The sequence below is a fragment of the Lithobates pipiens genome, unplaced genomic scaffold, assembly GCF_037356315.1.
Source record: "Lithobates pipiens isolate NorthernLeopardFrog02 unplaced genomic scaffold, aLitPip1_a1.2 Scaffold_8, whole genome shotgun sequence".
NCBI lineage: Eukaryota > Metazoa > Chordata > Amphibia > Anura > Ranidae > Lithobates > Lithobates pipiens.
Window position 1 is genome coordinate 286256370 of NW_027507903.1, and position 19297 is coordinate 286275666.

At 45.4% G+C, this 19297-nt stretch overlaps 1 protein-coding gene across 1 annotated transcript; it reads right to left on the minus strand.

Moving 5' to 3' along the window:
* Positions 1-11815: 11815 nt before the first annotated feature.
* On the minus strand, positions 11816-14956 carry LOC143962832 (uncharacterized). Its single transcript, XM_077472305.1, has 2 exons — positions 14815-14956; positions 11816-13790 (listed from the first exon to the last, which is right to left on the minus strand). The coding sequence occupies exons 1-2, from the start codon at positions 14824-14826 to the stop codon at positions 11847-11849; spliced, it is 1956 nt and encodes a 651-aa protein (XP_077328431.1). The 5' UTR covers positions 14827-14956; the 3' UTR covers positions 11816-11846.
* Between the last annotated feature and the right edge of the window lie 4341 nt (positions 14957-19297).

Consider the following 19297-nt stretch of genomic DNA (forward strand, 5'->3'; position numbering starts at 1 on the left):
GTCCGTCTGCCCGGACCGCAAGATGGAGGAGGCACATGCTTCCCACAGCGCAGAACATGATACTCAACCTGCTTTGCCGTCAGGCTCCCAAAGCCCTAAGCTTTACCGCAGCACCCCGTCAGCTATCTCAGCGGTACCGGGAGGGTCACCACAATTTCCCCTGACAGATGGGCTGGGACAGGTACTCGGGTACTCAGATGGGCTGGGATAGGTACTCGGGTACTCAGATGGGCTGTGATGGGTGATGACAGGTACTTTGATGGGTGGTGACAAGTACTTTGTGGGTGGTGACAGGTCCACTTTATTGGGGGGGTAATCAGTGTGTGATTGGTGTACACTAGGTGGTAACGGGATGTTATCGCAATTTCATCCTCACACACGATCAGTGTGTGAGGCGGAGAACCCGGTAACATCTCGTTACCGTGGTTTGTTTATATTCTGTGACCGGCTGTGATTGGACACAGCCGTTCACTTGGTAAAGAGACAATTTCATTGGCTCTTTACTACGATCGGGGCTGGGCTGTGTTAGGGTGACAAGCCGCATCCCCGATCGGCGCTCTGCATGCGCCTTAGGCACGTGTACGAGCCCTGTAACAGCACAGTACATGTGACCGCCTGTGATTGGGCACGGCCGGTCACATGTATCAGGGGGTGGATGGGGATGAAAATCTCACAGAAAGGGGATGGGCTGTGTCCGAGGGACACACCTCATCCACGATCACCGTGCTGCGGGCCCCCCGGGGAGCGGAAAAATACCGAGGCAGTCATATGACGTCCACCCAGGATGCGAGATCCCATCTGTGGCCGTCATATGACTATGGCCGGGTATTGAAGTGGTTAACAGTCTTCCATTCAGGTATCGCCGGCTGTTGCTGTCCCCGGCAGAGTGCATTTGATATCACTCTGCCTGTGGCAAGAGATGGCGCTATACAGGAAGCATCAGCTTATACAGCTCTGCTCCACAGCTGCTTGCTTTGCCGGCTTCATTAACACAGATGCTTTGGGATGGCGGGTCTGCAACCCATGATCTGGGCTTGCCAATCTGCCATCCCACAGAAGGAGGTCGCGGGCCACATCAGAGGGCTCCGTGGGCCACTGGTTGGGCACCCCTGCCTTAGACCATTCAGAGTAAGAATAGTTAACCACTACTCTCTGAATTTGTTTTTTAGCCAGTTTTCTATCCATTTACAAATTGATCTTTCCAAGCCTGTAGATTTCACCTTACATAGGCTACTGTGTGCCAAAGTCCATCCAAATGTGCATGCTTATGCCCATGAGCATGTCCCCCTCTCTCACCCCTCTCCTCCCCCCTTTCTCCAGGGAGAAGGAGAGAAACCTTTTCTTTCCCCCCTCTCTTTCTCTCCTCCCCCCCATCCCTCCTCATCTCTCACGCCCATAAACACTTCCTCCTCTCTCACCCCTCTCTTCCCCCAGGGGGAAGGAGAGAGACCTTCCTTTCTACCCTCTCTTTCTGTCTTTTTTCCCCTTACCCCCCCCTCTCACGCCCATAAGCAAGCCCCCCTCTCCTCCCCCATTCCCCTAGGGGGATCTACAGAGGCCTTCTTTTCCACCCTCTCTTTCTATCTTTCCCCCCCTTACTTCCCCCTCTGTCTCTCACGCCCATGAGCATGTCCCCCTCTCTCACTCCTCTCCTCCCCCATTCCCCAGGGAAGGAGAGAGACCATCCTTTCTCCCTCTCTTTATTTTTCCCCCTTTCCCCCCCTCTGTCTCTCACTCCCATGAGCACATCCCCCTCTCTAACCTCTCTCCTCCCCCATTCTCCCAGTGGCAAGGAGAGAGACCTTCCTTTCTCCCTTCTCTTTCTATCTTTTTCCCCCCTCACTCTGCCCCCACTCTCTCCCTCTCCTCCAAGTATCACCCACCTCATTCTCTTCACATTACTCATTACTTCCTCTGGATTAACTGTGGGTATAGAATTGGGTATATTGGGGCGTGGCCTGGACATGGCGGAGTGGAGAGGTGTTTGAGAGGAGCTCCCGGCCTTCACCTATCCAACCCAATCTATTTAGCTCCTTTGACTGCATTATGCTCTCCTCGAGGAAGCGCTCATCAAAGAGAAAAAAGAGGTCCATTAAACAGACCCCTTCAGCATCTCCGCCCGGGGGAAATACAACGTTTATTCCAGCAGTTACAGTCTGTCTCCCCGGACCCCAAGATGGAGGAGGCACATGCTTCCCACAGCGCAGAACATGATACTCAACCTGCTTTGCCGTCAGGCTCCCAAAGCCCTAAGCTTTACCGCAGCACCCCGTCAGCTATCTCAGCGGTACCGGGAGGGTCACCACAATTTCCCCTGACATATTGGGCAGACGAAGAGCTGAGGGCCATACTCCGAGCCCTCCCGACAAAAGCAGACATTGAAGCTCTGGTCGGGCGGGTTGAGGCGGCGCACCATAAGGAGTTACAGGCAGTGAAACAGGAGGTGCAGTCTCTATCCACCAGACTTATGGCGGGGGAGGGTTCTGTGTCCGCGCTGGACCGCTGTCAGGGCTGGCTTAGCCCTTCCTTCTCTGGGCTGGCTGCTCAGCTGTCGGCTAATTGCCAGCTCTCTTCTCTCTCCACAGCCACCAGCTGTTCCTGATGATGCTCGTCTGACCTGCCTACTTAAAGCCTTCCAGCTCACTTCACCTCTGCCTTCGCCTTGGTCACATCACTCGAAACCATCTCCTGCGGTTTGTCTAAAGACACACTTGCTGACATCCCTTCTGGCTCCTTATCCTGCTTGCTGTTGCTCTACTTGGATCCCTGACTTCTGGCCTGGCTGACTACCCAATCTGGTTACTGGACCCTGGTTATGTTGACCACGCTTTTTCTATTTACCTTTTTATTTTTATTAATAAACAAGTGTGATTTAATTGTACTTCTGTCTCAGTCTGATTCATGGTTTCTGACAACCGCAGAGTCTCGGAGCTAGAGGCACATCACCGTTTCCAGACCGAGAGAACAGTGGACATGCAACTACACCTGGAAGAGATGGAGGACAGAAGCCACAGGAATAACCTGTGGCTCCGCGGCCTCCCGGAGGCTACGGGAAAGGTGGATCTTGAGGCAACGGTGGCGGTTATCTTCCGCAGAGTGGCGGGAGACAAGCTACAGGGCCGACTTGCATTCGACAGGATCCATCCTGCACTGGGACCCAGGTCTGAGGACCCAGCCAGACCGCGGGATGTGATTTGTAGACTACATCACTACACCCACAAGGAGATTGTGGCGCGGAAGGCGTGGGATGTCCAAGACCTGGAGTTGGATGGAGCACAGCTAAAGATCCTGCCTGACATATCCAGGGCAAGTTACAGTGCAGAGCAATGCTGAAACCCCTCTTGGATCTGGTGAGGAGACGAAACATCACTTACCGTTGGGGTTTCCCCCTATCGGTCACCTTCCGGCGGGATCAACATTCCTTTACTCTTCGCTTGCCAGAGTCACTGCCAGCTCTCTTTGCATTTATGGGGGCTGAGCCGATAGAGATCCCTAACTGGCTTGGTTACATTCCCGGCTTCCAGGGTCGCAGGAACAGCGCTAGCGTGAGCGGGGGATTGCCTCCCAGACCTCCGCGAAGTTGTCGGCGCTCACGCACAGCATTCCCAGAGGATGCCCGTGAAGCGTAAGTACATGCTATGCATCTTTCCCCTGGCCTTGAACTCATACTTTTGGTTCCTCCCCAGTCGCTCTGCAGGTGAAGGGTATACCCTTGACTTGAACAGCCCCGGAAGCTGCCGAGCGGATTCTGCACACCAGGACCTAGCGGCTTGACTTATGGTTCCCCCGCTGACTTGTGGCCCCCCCTTTTTTTTTCATCTGAATATCGGCCATCCGGGGACAGCTTGGGTTAGGGGGAGCCGTAGGCCTCCCTATTGATCATTGGGTTTGACCCCGGCCATCCCTGGGGGGGCTGGAGTTCCCTCCCTCTGGGCTGTGTACACCTGGATATAGATGGGGCGGATCAAGCCCCTCCTAGGCAACTGTGAGTCTCTGTTACAGGAGCCTCAGCTAGCGTGACATTCATGCGCTTCCCCTCACACCACTGCTACTCCCCGGGGCTTGCCTATATAGGTGGGTCAGAGTTTAACTTTGACTTGGGCTGGTGGGTGGGTGGGATGTTGATAAGAGGTGTCACCTGTACGGCAGTGTTCGGGTTGGGGGCCGACTGTTACCTCCTGCTGTACTCCACCCCCTCCTCCTCCCGGCATTGCTTGTGGGGGCGGGGGTCTATGTGCTAGTTTATTGCCCACCTGGGGCGGTGGGAGTGGGGTTCGGGGTGGACATATGCCCAAGCGGCCGACCTATTTGCAGTTGAGACTGCCTGGAATGGCTCCAACTCCGGACCGGTACGCCACTTTTGATCCCTGCTATACAGAGCATACCGGTGGAGGACAAGGGGGATCCCTCACGGAGTCCCCACCGCCTTCATGACTTTCTGGTTAGGGGGGCAGCCTGACTGATATGCTTAGACCCATCTGGTGGACCGAGAGCATTGGGGGACATGTTCTACAAATAGCACCAGTGGGGAGGTAATCTATTGGTGAAATGTTAATAAGATGAAGGTTGGTGGCCAGAGGGGTTCTTATACTTTTGTTTCTGCTTTTTTGAAAAGAATTGCCTTGCCAGGGTTGAGTGCCTAATGTGGGGTATCTGTTAGGGTATCTCTTGACGGCTCCATGTTATTGTTATTTTTCCTCTTTGACCATGGAAGTTTCAAGCTTTGAGTTCGGGTGGGTGGGGAGGCTGGGGCCCCTCCTCTCTCTCGGTTACAGTCCTACCTTACCCCCAAATAGGCCTATGCACACCCCCAGGATCTGGAGGGTAGTGTGTCAGTTCAAGTTTTAATTTGTCTATATAGAACGTCGGGTCCTATACTTGGGACCTCCACCACTACTACTTTTCCACACACAGGAGAGTGGCCCTACCTTGTAACTTTTCCTTGGGCCCCTTTCTTGTCCTAGTCGTTTTCCTTTCCTCAACTCCTGTCTGTCTCATCTAACCTCATTCCCGTGCTCCCCTCTTCCTTCTTGATCTCTCCCCCCTCCCTTGCACAGCCGAGGTGATGGATTCTATGAAAATAGTTTCGCTTAATGCCAAGGGCCTGAACATCCCAGAAAAAAGGCGCATGCATATGAATGACCTTTGGAAGTCCCAGACAGACGTAGCCTTTATTCAGGAAACTCACTTTCAACATGATAAATACCCACTTCTCAAAAACAGATTCTTCCCCATCGCATACCACTCTACCAACTCAATGGCCAAAACTAAAGGGGTATCCATTCTAATCTCTAGTAAACTCCCGTGGAGGTGTCAGGCAGTACTAGGAGACCCGGAAGGCTGATACATGTTCCTTAAGGGGATTGTCGGGGACGTCCAAATGACCCTAGCAATGGAATTTGCGCCCAATGAACACCAGGGCACTTTTATCACACACATTCTTAACAAGCTGAGTGATTTTACGTCGAGCCAGTTGATTCTGGGTGGAGATTTTAACATGCCCCTGATCCCCACATCAGATACTTCCACGGGCCTCTCGTCAATACCCCCGTCCCAGCGAAAGCATAGCGCCTGCAACACTCGGGTGAACGGGATTACACATACTATTCGCATACTCACAAACTCTACTCCATAATTGATTACTTCTTGATACCCCACAATCAACTACACTCAGTAACTAACTCCTCCATAGGCCATATTACATGGTCAGACCATGCTCCTGTATCCTTGACCTATACCCTTACTGGGAGACAGAAGGCCAACTCACGGTTCTGGCGGCTGAATGAGAGTCTCCTCCAAGTACCTGAAATCTTGAAGGAAGTAACTAATACTCAACTTGTGTGTTGTGTTTTTTTTATTTTTTTTCCACAGGTGAATGGGTAGGGGTACATTGTACCCCATACTCATTCACATAGGGGGCCGGGATCTGGTGGCCCCTTATTAAAGGGGGCTTCCCGATTCCGATAAGCCCCCCGCCCGCAGACCCCGACATCCAACGGCCAGGGTTGTCGGGAAGAGGCCCTTGTCCTCATCAACATGGGGACAAGGTGCTTTGGGGTGGGGTGGGGGGGCGCGCGGCCCCACCTTCCCCAGGGCACCCCCCATGTTGAGGGCACGGCACGGCTCAGGAGGGGGGCGCTCGCTTGTCCCCACCTCCTTTCCTGGCTGGCCGGGTAGCGTGCTCAGATAAGGGTCTGATATGGACCTAGGGGGGACCCCCACACCGATCTTTCTGCGTAGGGATTCCCCTTTAAGTCCATACCAGGTGACGGGTCCAGCGACGCTTCCTTAACTGGCCCCGGCTACCTGGAGCCACGCTCAAAATGAGCGGACTTTTCTCCGGGCGGGAAAAGTCAGTTCATTTCAAAAGTACGGCGGCCTGGTGCACACAGGGCCGTACTGTCCGCCAAAATGCGAGCGCGGACTTTTGGGTAAAAAAAAGTCGGCCGGAGCCTACACACGGGCGGATTGTCCGCTGGACTTTTCCACCGAATTGTTTGATCGTGTGTATGAGGCATTACTACATTATTCTTCCAGGAGAATGATGCACCAGACTGTAACCCAGGCTCCCTATGGGAAGCCCACAAGGCAGTCCTGAGGGGACCCTTAATCAGCCATGGAGCAAGAATAAAAAGAGAACGATCAGCACAGCTTTCAAAACTCTTGGCTTCTTTATCGACTACAGAGGCATGACACAAGCATGCACCCTCCCAGGCCCTAGAGTTAGAGCTTGGGACAATCCGTAAACACACCACAGACCTACTGCATTTCAAGGCCAAAGCGGCCATACAACATTGCCGCCAACTCGTGTATGAGTCTGGGGAAAAATGTGGGAAAACGTTGGCTAGAGCTGTCAGGGAACTAAAACAAGTTGCCTATATCCCTCATATTACCAGCCCGAATGGCCAGAAGGCTACCCTCCCACAACAGATTTCAAATGTATTTGGCGACTTTTATGCTGTTATATAATTTACCGCGAGGTCAACCCGCTCAATCAGATGTTGACGACTATGTAGCAGGCTCCCAAATGCCAACCCCCCCTACAGATGTTAGAGATGAGCTAGAGACACCCATAACCTTAAAAATGGGGGGAGGGGGGAGAAGGGAAGAAAGTGGGACTTTAGATGAAGCACACAGCAAGTAAACAAGTTGGTCAAGCGACTAGAAAGTTATATTTATTCATATTTCATAATCGCTTGGCTTGGACACACTGGGGAGATGGACTGGCGCTAATCGCCGGACGGCTGAGCCGCCCAGGTGAAAGCATTCCTCTCGTTGGTATTGTCTCGGTCAGCGTGGTGCTGGGGGCAGGACAAAATCGGTGCACCTGCTCTACGTGACGGATCATGTTCACTTTTTCATGGCCCATTTTTTGGCTATAGGTACACTTAAATGTTAATTTTTTTTTTCTCACCACTTTGACACACATTATTAATATATTTTTATTTTACATTTTTCTCGCTTAGGCTCCCCTTTGGGATTTTCATTCACACTTCACTTCACACATGCAAATTTTCACTTTGGAGGTGCCTGTGGTGGGTATCGCCCATGCTGGCCTTTGTGGTGACCGGGAGTTGTGCTCTGCGATGTTGTGGCGATCTCTGATGCTATTCTGCTGGTGTGTGGGTGCAGACGTGAGTTGGATGCATAGCCCTCATTAACTATAAAATTATACTTTTTTTCCTCTTATATTTCTTACTCAATCTCTGTTATTTTATTTTTTATTATTTTTTGTTCATTTTTTTTAATTCATTTTTTTATTTTATTTTAGATTTACTCCATGATTTTGCTCCTGATGAGCGGTTGTCGTGCCGCGAAACGCGTCAAGCTTTTATCATTTTTTATTTCTACTTTAATCATGGAACAATAAGACATCATTTGATTTTATTTGTATTCAATATAATTTATTATGAAATTATGAAAGTGTACTATATGCATTAATTATCATTGCTGCTTTTTTCAAATGTTAAGGTCTGTCGGATTGGGATACATTTTCTATACATTGTATGCTTATCCAAGATCCACCTTATAGAGGTTTGATGCCCAAAATGTTTTTTTAGAGGCTTGATGCCCAAAATGTTTTATGGTGGATTATGGATTATGAAATATGAATAAATATAACTTTCTAGTCGCTTGACCAACTTGTTTACTTGCTGTGTGCTTCATCTAAAGTCCCACTTTCTTCCCTTCTCCCCCCTCCCCCCATTTTTAATATTTTGATAGGGATGGAGGCGGGCACGTCTTTGATGCTCGCTTCATTTAAAGTCCCAAAATTGTATTCTGCTTACACCCATAAACTTAGAAGAGCTGCAGACGACCATCAGTTCCATGAAATTAGGGAAAGCCCTGGGCCCAGATGGATATACCATTCATTACTACAAAATCTTCCTTCCCATTATAGGCCCACGAATGGTAGCGTTCTTTAATTCAATTGGGACAGAAGCAATCCTTCCCAGAGACATGTTAAAAGCCCACATTTCCTTGATCCCCCAAAGAGGATAAGGATCCCACCCTGTGCGGAAGCTATAGACCCATATCTCTGTTCAACACAGACTTAAAATTGTACACCAAGATCCTGTCTTCCAGGCTGGCAAATCATCTCCAGTCTTTAATCCATCTAGACAGGTGGGTTTCATACCCACCAGGGAGGCTTGAGACAATACCATTAAAGTTTTAAACCTCCTCCATGTTGCCAGCACTGAGGGCTCTCCCTGCGTATTTCTGAACACCGACGCTGAGAAAGTGTTTGACAGGGTGAACTGGAAGTTCATGCTTGCAGTGCTTCGTCATATAGACCTGGGAGACAGGATGCTCAATTGGATCAACAGTATCTATTCTAACCCCACGGCGCAGGTGAAAGCAATGGCCTCCTCTCAGCTCCTTTCCCTATCATGAATGGAACAAGGCAGGGGTGCCCGTTGTCCCCCCTCCTATTTGCGCTCTCACTAGAGCCTTTTCTATGCAAAATACGCCTGAACCCTGATATTCAGGGCCTCTCCCTAGGTGGCATTCATTGTAAAATCTCGGCTTATGCCGACGACCTGCTGTTTTCTTTGACCAATCCTAGGATCTCCCTCCCAAATCTTCTTAAAGAATTTGATGCCTATGGTGCGCTATCAAATCTAAATATAAATTTTTCAAAATCAGCAGCCATGGGAATAGCCATCGCCCCTTCAGTAATGCGTTCAATGCAAGCCCACTTTCGTTTCAGGTGAACAGCTGTAGCACTAAAATACTTAGGAACCATATTCCAGTAGATATGAGCTCAACTTCCCCCGTATCTTGACCAAGGCCCACACCCTATTAGAAAACTGGAATAGAGGGCTGCACTCGTGGTTCGGCAGATGTAACCTCCTGAAAATGTGTATCTTACCCAAAATCCTCTATCTCCTCCAAGCCCTTCCCATTCATATACCACACTCTATCTTTAAGCAGGTCCATGCCCTTTTTTCACGCTTTATCTGGGCCAACAAAAAAACACACTTAAATAGGGTACAGATGTCATTGCCAAACAGCAGGGAGGCTTGGGAGTACCGGACATTAAACAATACTTTCAGGCCACACACATAGGACGCTTGCTAGACTGGAGACGAAATAGAGGGACTAAACTATGGGTGCAGATTGAGCAAGCTCAGACAAACATCCCATTAAAGGGAGCGTTATGGTGCTTCGCCTCTCTCCCCTCAAGACTGAAAACACATCCACTCATGGGTACCACACTACGTCACAGTAGACAGACGGCTGTGCAGTCGTCCCTCACTTCGCACAACTCTCCGCTCTACCCAATTCTGGGACATTCTGATCTTACACCAGGCCTTCAGTCCTCTGAGTTTGGTGGGTTGCGGTGCGCAGGGTTGGACCATGTCGCTAAGTTTGTAATAGCGGGACTTGGCTCACCTTACCAGAACTGACTGAGGGGGTAGGCACCTACCGACTACCCTTCTGGAAAGTGGTGCAGTTACACCACTTCCTTCACTCGATCTCAGACCCGCAGGACTTTGCCCGTCCACTAACCACTTTTGAAGAGTATTGCACAGGTACTGAGCCACTGGCAAGAATCCTGTCCAAAATGTACTCGCTAATTAACTCGCCACCCACACAACCTTATCTACTCGGTCTGGCTGGATGGGAGGGCGAGCTTGGTTGCAAATTTTTGGAAACCCAAAACAGAAAATCGTAAGCTGTGCGGTCAAAACGTCAATTTGCACAAAAACACAGGAGACTAACTATAAAATCTGGACGAGGTGGTACCTCACGCCTTCCAGGTTGCACAAATGCTTCCCCAACACTTCGGACCGCTGTTGGCAGTGCGAGCAGGAGGAGGGCACAATGCTTCACATCTTTTGGTCCTGCTCTGAACTCTAGAATTTTTGGAGAACAGTTAGGAACTTTACCCAAAGATTTACGGATTATTTAATACCAGATAACGCAGCCTTCTTCCTCTTACACCTGTCAAAAATACAGATCAAAAAATACAAGAAATCACTGATTCGCCATCTTTTGAATGCAGCGAAGGCATGTATACTGCTTCGTTGGAAACAGCAGAGCCCGCCGACAGTGGCAGATTGGATCCGTAAGGTGGAGGAATGCAGTAAGCTAGAAGACTTGGTACTTACTGCATAACATAAACACGAGAAATACTTGTCTACCTGGGCTATCTGGAACCTCTTTATTTACTCAGATGAGGGAATTAACCTCCGAGGGCCATAAATGGCCAATAACCAGCTATAATTTCATGGCACAGGAGGCAAATTCTGGCGCCACCTCTCACCTCGGCTAACGAACCCCCCCACCTCTGCTTTTCTCTTTTCTAACTTTGCCCCCTCTGTTTCTTTTCCCATCTTAACACCTATATTTTCAATGGACTCTGTAATGTTATCTGTAACCTAAATATGTAGAAACTGTTTTAAGTACACATGTTGCATCTTCAGATTGGTTGTAATGCTGGGAACTCTCCCTTGCATCAAAAAAGAATTCGGTATATTGGATTGTACAATATTTTTTATTGTATTCTATTCTTCTCTCGTAGTTTCATAGTTATTAAAGTTGAATAAAGACACCAATTAAGCCAATTAAAAGCCAATTAAATTAAAGCCAATTAACCTACCTGCATGTCTTTGGTTTGTGGGAGGAAACCGGAGTACCCGGAGGAAACCCACGCAGGCACAGGGAGAACATGCAAACTCCAGGCAGGTAGTGTCGTGGTTGGGATTTGAACCAGCGACCCTTCTTACTGCTAGATGACAGTGCTAACCACTACACCACTGTGCCGCCCAGAGCCCTGCTCTGCTCCATATAGCCTCTTCTCTCATGCGATCTTCATCCTTCTCTGTTCCATTTTTTCCCTTCTCTTCGTTCTTCTCGCTTCTCCTCTTCTTTTCTCCATTTAGCCTCCTCCCCCATTCCCCAGGTATGAAGGAGAGAGACCTTCCTTTCTCCCTCTCTTTCTATCTTTTTCCCCCTTACTTTCCCCCCACTCTTTCCCTCTCCTCCAACTATTACCCCCCTCATTCTCTTCACATTACTCATCTCTTTTTTCATCTCTTTTTTCTTCAGCCCCCTTCTTCTCGGCTCTTCTTCCCTTCTCCTTTGTTCTTCTCGCTTCTCCTCTTCTTTTCTCCATTTAGCCCCCTCTCTCTTAGGTAAGGGGGGAGATAGAAAGAGAGGGTGGAAAGGGGGTCTCTCACGCCTATGAGCATGTCCCCCTCTCTCACTCCTCTCCTCCCCCATGCCCCAGGTAAGAAGGAGAGAGACCTTCCTTTCTCCCTCTCTTTCTATCTTTTTCCCTCTTACTTTCCCCCCACTCTCCCTCTCCTTCAACTATCAACCCCCTCATTCTCTTCACATTAATCATCTCTTTTTTTCATCAGCCCCCTTCTTCTAGCCTCTTCTCTCATGCGATCTTCTTTCTGCTGCATCCACTGTTCTCTTAATTTTTTATCCCTTCTTTTTGTCTCTTCCTCTTTCAATTTGTCCTCCCTTTTCTGTACCTCTCTTTCCCATCTTTTCAGTTTTTCTCTCCTCTCCTCTGCTCTTTTACATTTATCCTCCTCTCTCTTGCGATCTTCTTCCAGCTGCTTCTCCTGTGCTGCTTTTCTGTTTTCCCATTTTCTCACCTGCTCAGCTCTGAATTTGTCCATCCTTCTCTGTTCCTCTTTTTCCTGTCTCTTTCGTTCTTCTCGCTTCTCCTCATCTTTTCTCCATTTAGCCTCCTCTCTCTTGCGGTCTTCTTCCAGCTGCTTCTTCTCTTTTGCTTTTCTGTCTTCCCATATTTGTGTCTGCTTATCTCTGAGTTCGTCCAAGATTTTCTTTTCCTCTTCTTCCCTTCTCTTCTGTTCTTCTCTCTTTTCCTCTGCTTTTCTCCATTTAGCCTCCTCTCTCTTGCGATCTTCTTCCAGCCTGTTCTCCTCTTCTGTTTTTCTGTTTTCCCATCTTTGCGTCTGCTTATCTCTGAGTCTGTCCATTGTTATCTGTTCCCTTTCTTTCTCTTTCTTCCTTCCTTCTCTCTTCTCCTCTGCTTTTCTGCATTTAGACTCCTCTTTCTTGCGATATTCTTCCAGCAGCTTCACCTCTTCTTCTTTTGTGTTTTCCCATTTTCTTGCCTCCCCATTTATGATTCTGTCCAGCCTTCTCTGATCTTCTTCTTCCTTTGTCTTCTGTTTTTCTCTATTCTCCTCTGCTTTTTTCCATTCAGCTTCTTCCCTCTTGTAATTTTCTTGCAGCCTCTCCTGCTCTAGTCTTTGCATCTTCTCTTCTCTTTTTCTGTTTTCCCATATTTCCGCCTCCTCAGCTTTTAATTTTTCCTCCCTTCTCTGTTTCTCCTCTTCCTTTCTCTTCTGTTTTTCTCTTGTCTTCCTCAAATTGGCTTCCTCCCTCTCAAAATCTTCTTCCAGCTGCTTCTTCTCATCTCTTTTTTTCTTGTCCCATTTGCGCTGCTCCTCATCTCTGAATTTTTCCTTCCTTCTCAGTTCCTCTTTATCCTTTCTCGTCTGTTCTTTTCTCCTCTCCTCTGCTTTTTTCCATTGAGCTTCCTCCCTCTTGCGATCATCATCCAGATGCTTCCTTTCTTCTCTTTTTTTCTGTTCCCATTTGCGCTGCTCCTCATCTCTGATTTTTGCCATCCTTCTTTGTTCCTCTTCTTCCTTTCTCTTCTGTTCTTTTCTTATCTCTTCTGCTTTTCTCCAAGTAGCTTCTTCGTACATGCGATCCCCTTCAAGCTGCTTCTTTTCTGCTCCTATTCTGTTTTTCCATTTTTTCGCCTCCTCATTAATGAGTTTTTCCTCCTTTCCCTGTTCCTCCTTATCCTTTCTCTTCTGTTCATCGATCTTCTCTTCTGCTTTTATCCAATTGGCTTCCTCCCCCTTGCGAACTGCTTCCAGCAGCTTCTTCTCTTCTCTTTTTTTGTTTTCCCATTTTCTCTTCTCCTCCTCTCTGCATTTTTCCTCCCTTTGCTGTTCCTCTTTTTCCTCTCTCTTTTGTTTTTCTCTCTCCTCCTCTGCTTTTCTCCAATTGGCTTCATCCCTCTTGCGAACTGCTTCCAGCAGCTTCTTTTCTTCTATTTTTTTGATTTCCCATTTTCTCTCCTCCTCCTCTCTGAATTGTTCCTTCCTTCTCTGTTCCTCCTTTTCCTTTCTCTTCTGCTCTTTAGCCCTCGCCTCTGCTTTTCTCTGTTTCTCTTTAGCCTCCTCTCTCTTGCGTTCTTCTTCCAACCACTTCTCCTTTACACTCCTTACTTTATCCCATTTGCTCGCCTCATCAACTCTCCTATAGTTGATGGTGTTCATTTTTCCCTATGAATGAAAAGAAGAAGATCAGCCTAAATTCATATTTAAAAGTTGCGTAACATTGGCATTCATTTGGATTTTGTTTTGTATGGTTTATTATATGATTGTGAAGTTTCTGAAAAAAATGTTCATATTTGATCTGCATTACATGAGGTGAATGTAAACTCATATTCTATGTCTGACTATGTTTGGCATCGTTCCTCGCTGTATACAGTTTTCTTAAAGTGTATGCTGAGCCACAACCTTTTGTTATAATTTTAGATAGTATAGGGAAGAGTTAAAACCCCTATGGAGTTTTTCTTTTTTTCCTGTGATCAGGAGATTTCTCATCACTTCTTGTCCTAGAGATGCAACGGGAAATTTGAGAAAATCTCTCTAAAATGAATGTAATTTCTATCTTAATTGTCACAGGATTGGGTGTCCCCATTTTAAGACTTTACCTCCCCAATTGCTCAGAATTTTTTAAATTACCACTCCTAAGCGGCAATACAGATAACAATAACAACTCAACACAGTGTCTAAATTCTCACCACTCTATACAAAAATTATAAACGTCTTCACATAGAATTTTAAAGGACAATTAAAGTCAAGAACAAACATTTAATATGTTGAAGTTAGATAGTCCTTAGATGTGATGGCTGCTTTAGTTTTCATTTTTCATGATTTTCAGCAAGTACAGAAAGTACCCGCTGACCTGTCAAAAAATGCTGTGAATAGACAGCATTATCAAATTAATCTTTCTTCTGTAAACTGCTAATTTTCCCATCTCCCATGTAATTGGAATAAACAAAGGCAGACATGTTTGTAGTCCTGCCTGGGTGGCAGCAATGAGTTCTTACATAGATACAGTGGAGGAGTGAGTATAGTCACCCAGGGACAGGAAATGCGTTCTTCACAGGAAGTGAAAATGTAGCAAAAAAGTCTGACCATATTAGGTCAATAATGTCAAGAGCCTTTGTTCTCCTTTGTGTATGTGCAGTTGTGAGTGTGAAGTCATATAAGAATAGTGAAAAAATATATAGATACTTACTGAATAGCTCATCTTGAAATTTGTCTCTGAAAACTCCAAATAAAATCGGATGCTCTTTAAGACAATGAATACGTTTCCCAAACGTTTACCAAACGCCTGCTAAACCTCAAATTTCTCAAATCTCAAAAAGTTGTCGGCCACTAAATCTGTAAAGATAGAAAAAGACAATATTTAGTAATAAATTCTTGTAACCAGACATCACACAAAGTCATTGACCATAACTACAACTAATGTTAAACATTAAACAACTACTGAACAAGAGCCACAGGCAAAGGTAGTAACGTCTTGATTTTAACTGATTTTTAATCCCTTTTCCTTTAAAGAGCCGCTGACCACCTATGATGATGGGATCATTTGTTTAAAAGTTGGGAGGTGTGGGGGGGTATAGAGTGCCAGTAAACACCAATGATTGTGGGATCGATGTATTAAGGCCTCTTTCACACTGACACGTTTTTTCAGGCGCTACAGCGCTAAAAATAGAGCCTGTATAGCGGCTGAAAAAAGCGTCTCCTTTCACTCCAGTATGAAAGCCGGAGGGCTTTCACACTGGAGCGGTGCGCTAGCAGGACGGTAAAAAAAGTCCTGATAGCAGCATCTTTGGAGCGGTGTATTCACCGCTCCTACCCATCGAATTCAATGGGGCAGCGCAGCTATACCGCTGGCAAAGCGCCACTGCAGCGTGCTTTGCGGGCAATTTTAACCCTTTTTCGGCCGCTAGCGGGAGTTAAAACCGCTATAACGGCGGTAAAGCGTAAGTAAAAATACCACCGTTTTACCGCCGACGCCCGCACCGCCCCAGTGTGGAAGGGGCCTTAAGGTAAAGAAATGAGAGATAAAGGTAGCAAACCCAAACTCTCACTCTTCTTTTCTTCTTTTATATAATATAGTTATAATATATATATATATATATATATATATATATATATAATGTAATGTAATATAATTCCCAATAATATGCTAGATAGAACCAGTGATGTCACTGCAGGGCTGAGGGAAAAGTCTTTTACTGCCCTTCCCCCACGGCGGAATAACCCTTTCACTTCCTTAGTGCAGGCTTTTCTACATTGGCTATGGCTGCTTTCTAAAGAAAACATACTCTAGGACTATTCCCAGCTTTGGATATCATGTACCGGCTTGCAGGTGATTTAAACTAAAAGATCAGTTGGAATCTAAAAATAGTTCAAATCACAGACTTGGCTGCTCCGCCCCCTTTTCTCCAATTAACTAATGTAATATAATGCAGTAATTGATCTAATATAATCATATCATTTGTGAAATGTTATGAATTACTGTGATAATGCAATGATGTTATTCATTAATATAATTAATGTAATTAGTGTAATGTAATTGAAAGAAAAATTGCCATATTGCAATAAATAATATTGTATGGAGGCTTTTCTACATAGACTATGGCTGTTTTGTAAGGAGAACATACCATAGAATTATGCCCAGCTTTGGTTTTCATGTACCGGCACCCTGCCCCCCTTTATACAAACACACACATATTCTACAATTTGTGCAGAGCAAAGCATGACCTACCTCCTCACACTCCCAGCAACAACTGACTCTGACAACAACTGGCCTCTCTTATATCTACTGCCGTTGCTATAGCAACTGCCAACTGCCACTCCTATACCAACTGCCAGAATCTTGGCATGTGTCCAAGACAATACCATATATGGGCATAGGAGTAAAGTGCCCAAGCCATGAGACCTGTGCAGTGCAATGGGGATATTAATGTAATGATAGAAATAATATAAATTGATGTCATTAATATAAACCATAACCAATGCTGGGAAGAGGGAAGGTCAAAGGGCACCACGTCCTAAATATATAGAATTTTTGTTTAGTATGGAAGCAGGACTTTCATGGTGCCAAGGGTAAATCAATGTTAGAAATTAATATTAAAAAAATTCAGGCAATTTAAACTAACATTTCAGTTAGGATTTAAAAATAATGCTGGCAGGTGATTTCATGTCCCTGTATATACAAAATATAACTGAATATTAGATACATTAATGGCTATCTGTCCATCCATATCTCATGTTAAAAATGAACTGCAAGACAAACTAGCATTTATTTTTAAATTCTTACAGTGGGGAAAAAAAAACTGACAGGCTGACCTGAGTCCAGGGAAAATGTAAAATCGTAGTCACATGACCAGAAATAAGGAGACTTAACCCTATCACTGCCAGAGCATTTTTTGCAAATATTTTTTTTTTATTGTTTACATGTTTAAAAAATTATTTTAGGCTTGAAGATGACATAAACCCCCCCAAATGTTATATATATTCTGAAAGCAGAGACTCTAGAGCAGCCTTTCTCAACCTTTTCAACACAGAGGAACACTGGTGGTCATTGGGAAGAATTACCTCCTTACAGATAGCTAAAAAGGATCAATGGGATAGGGAAATCTGTTTACATCTGCCATTTCATAGAGGTGAATGGAGGGTTTGATTTAATTGGACAGAAAGGGGCCTTTCACACTAATGCAGTGCAGTGCACCTGTGTCTTTCCTGCGGATTAGCTACACTTTACCATAGACTTCTATTATATCCTGCAGGTGTGGTGCACTTTCTGAAAGCTCACCAAACCCGCAGGTAATAACAGAAGTCTATGCCTCAGTGCAGGTAACCTGAAGGTGCACTGCACCTGCGGATCAGTTTGAAAGAAGCGCAGTAACCACTACACAGATATGCCCATGTATACACTGCAATTTTAGTAATAAACTGACCTTTATTAACCACTTCAATACAGGGCATTTATACACCTTCCTTACCAGACCAATTTTTAGCTTTCAGCGCTCTCACACTTTGAATGCCAATAACTCAGTCATGCAACACTGTACCCAAACAAAATTGTTATCATTTTTTTCATACAAATAGAGCTTTCTTTTGGTGGTATTTAATCACCACTGGGTTTTTTATTTTTTGCGACATAAGTGAAAAAAGAGCGAAAATTTTGAAAAAAAAACACTTTTTTTTGTTTCTATGATAAAATTTTGCAAATAAGTAATTTTTGTTCATAAATTTGGGCCAAAATGTATACGGCTACATCTCTTTGGAAAAATAAACCAAATTAGTGGATATTATTTAGTCTCTTTGAAAGTTATAAAGTCTACAAGCTATGGTGAAAATCATTGAAAATTGATCACACCTGATGTACTGACGGCCTATCTCATTTCTTGAGGTTCTGAAATGTCAATAAAGTACAAATACCCCCCCAAAATTTTTTGGAAAAGTAGATAGTCCAAGGTATTTAGTAAGAGGCATGGTGAGTTTTTTGAAGTTGTATTTTTTCCCGCAATTCTTGGGAAAAAGAAGAATGTTTTTGTTTTTTTGTTTTTACAAAATTGTCATAATAACAAATTATTTCTCATACACAGCATATGCATACTTCCAATTACACCCCAAAATACATTCTGCAACTCTTCCCGAGTTTGGCGATACCACATGTGTGGGACTTTTACACAGGCTGGCCACAGAGAGAGATCCAACATGCAGGGAACACCGTAAGCGGTTCTAGGAGCATAAATGACACCTCTAATTTCCTAACGACCTATTACATTTGTGAAGGCCCTGGAGCACCAGGACAGTAGAATTACCCACAAAATTACCCCATTTTGGAAAGCAGACACCCCAATGTATATTCTATGAGGCACAATGAATCTTTTGAACAGTTAATTTTTTTCCACAAGTCTTCGGAAAACATGGAAAGAAAATGAAAACATTTTTTTTTTTTACACAAAGTGGTCAGTTTATAAGGTATTTCTAACTCAAAGCAAAGCATGTACATAGCAAAAATTACACCCCAAAATACATTCTGCTACTCATCCTGAGTATGGCGATACCACATGTATGTGACTTTTACACAGCATGTCCACATACAGAGGCCCAATATGCAGGGAGCGCCATCAGGTGTTCTAGGAGCATAAATGACACCTCTAATTTCCTAATGACCCATTACATTTGTGAAGGAATTACCCATGAAATGACCCCATTTTGGAAAACAAACACCCCAAAGTATATTCTATGAAGCATTATGAGTCTTTTGAACAGTTAATTTTTTTACACAAGTCTTCGGAAAACATGGAAAGAAAATAAATTATTTTTTTTTTTTTTTTACACAAAGTTGTCCATTTATAAGATATTTCTAACACATAGCATGTATATAGCAACAATTACACCCCAAAACACATTCTGCTACTCCTCCTGAGTATTGCGATACCACATATGTGAGACTTTTATACAGCCTGGCCTTATACAGAGGTCCAACATTGAAGTGGTACCTTCAGGCGTTCTAGGAGCATAAATGACACATCTCATTTCATTCCTACCTATCACACTTTTGAAGGTCCTGGAGCACCAGGACAATGGAATTGCCCACAAAATGACCCCATTTTGGAAAGCAAACACCCCAGTGTGTATTCTATGAGGCATGGGCTGCAAATGGGTACTCGGGTACTCCGACGAGCTGGTGACAG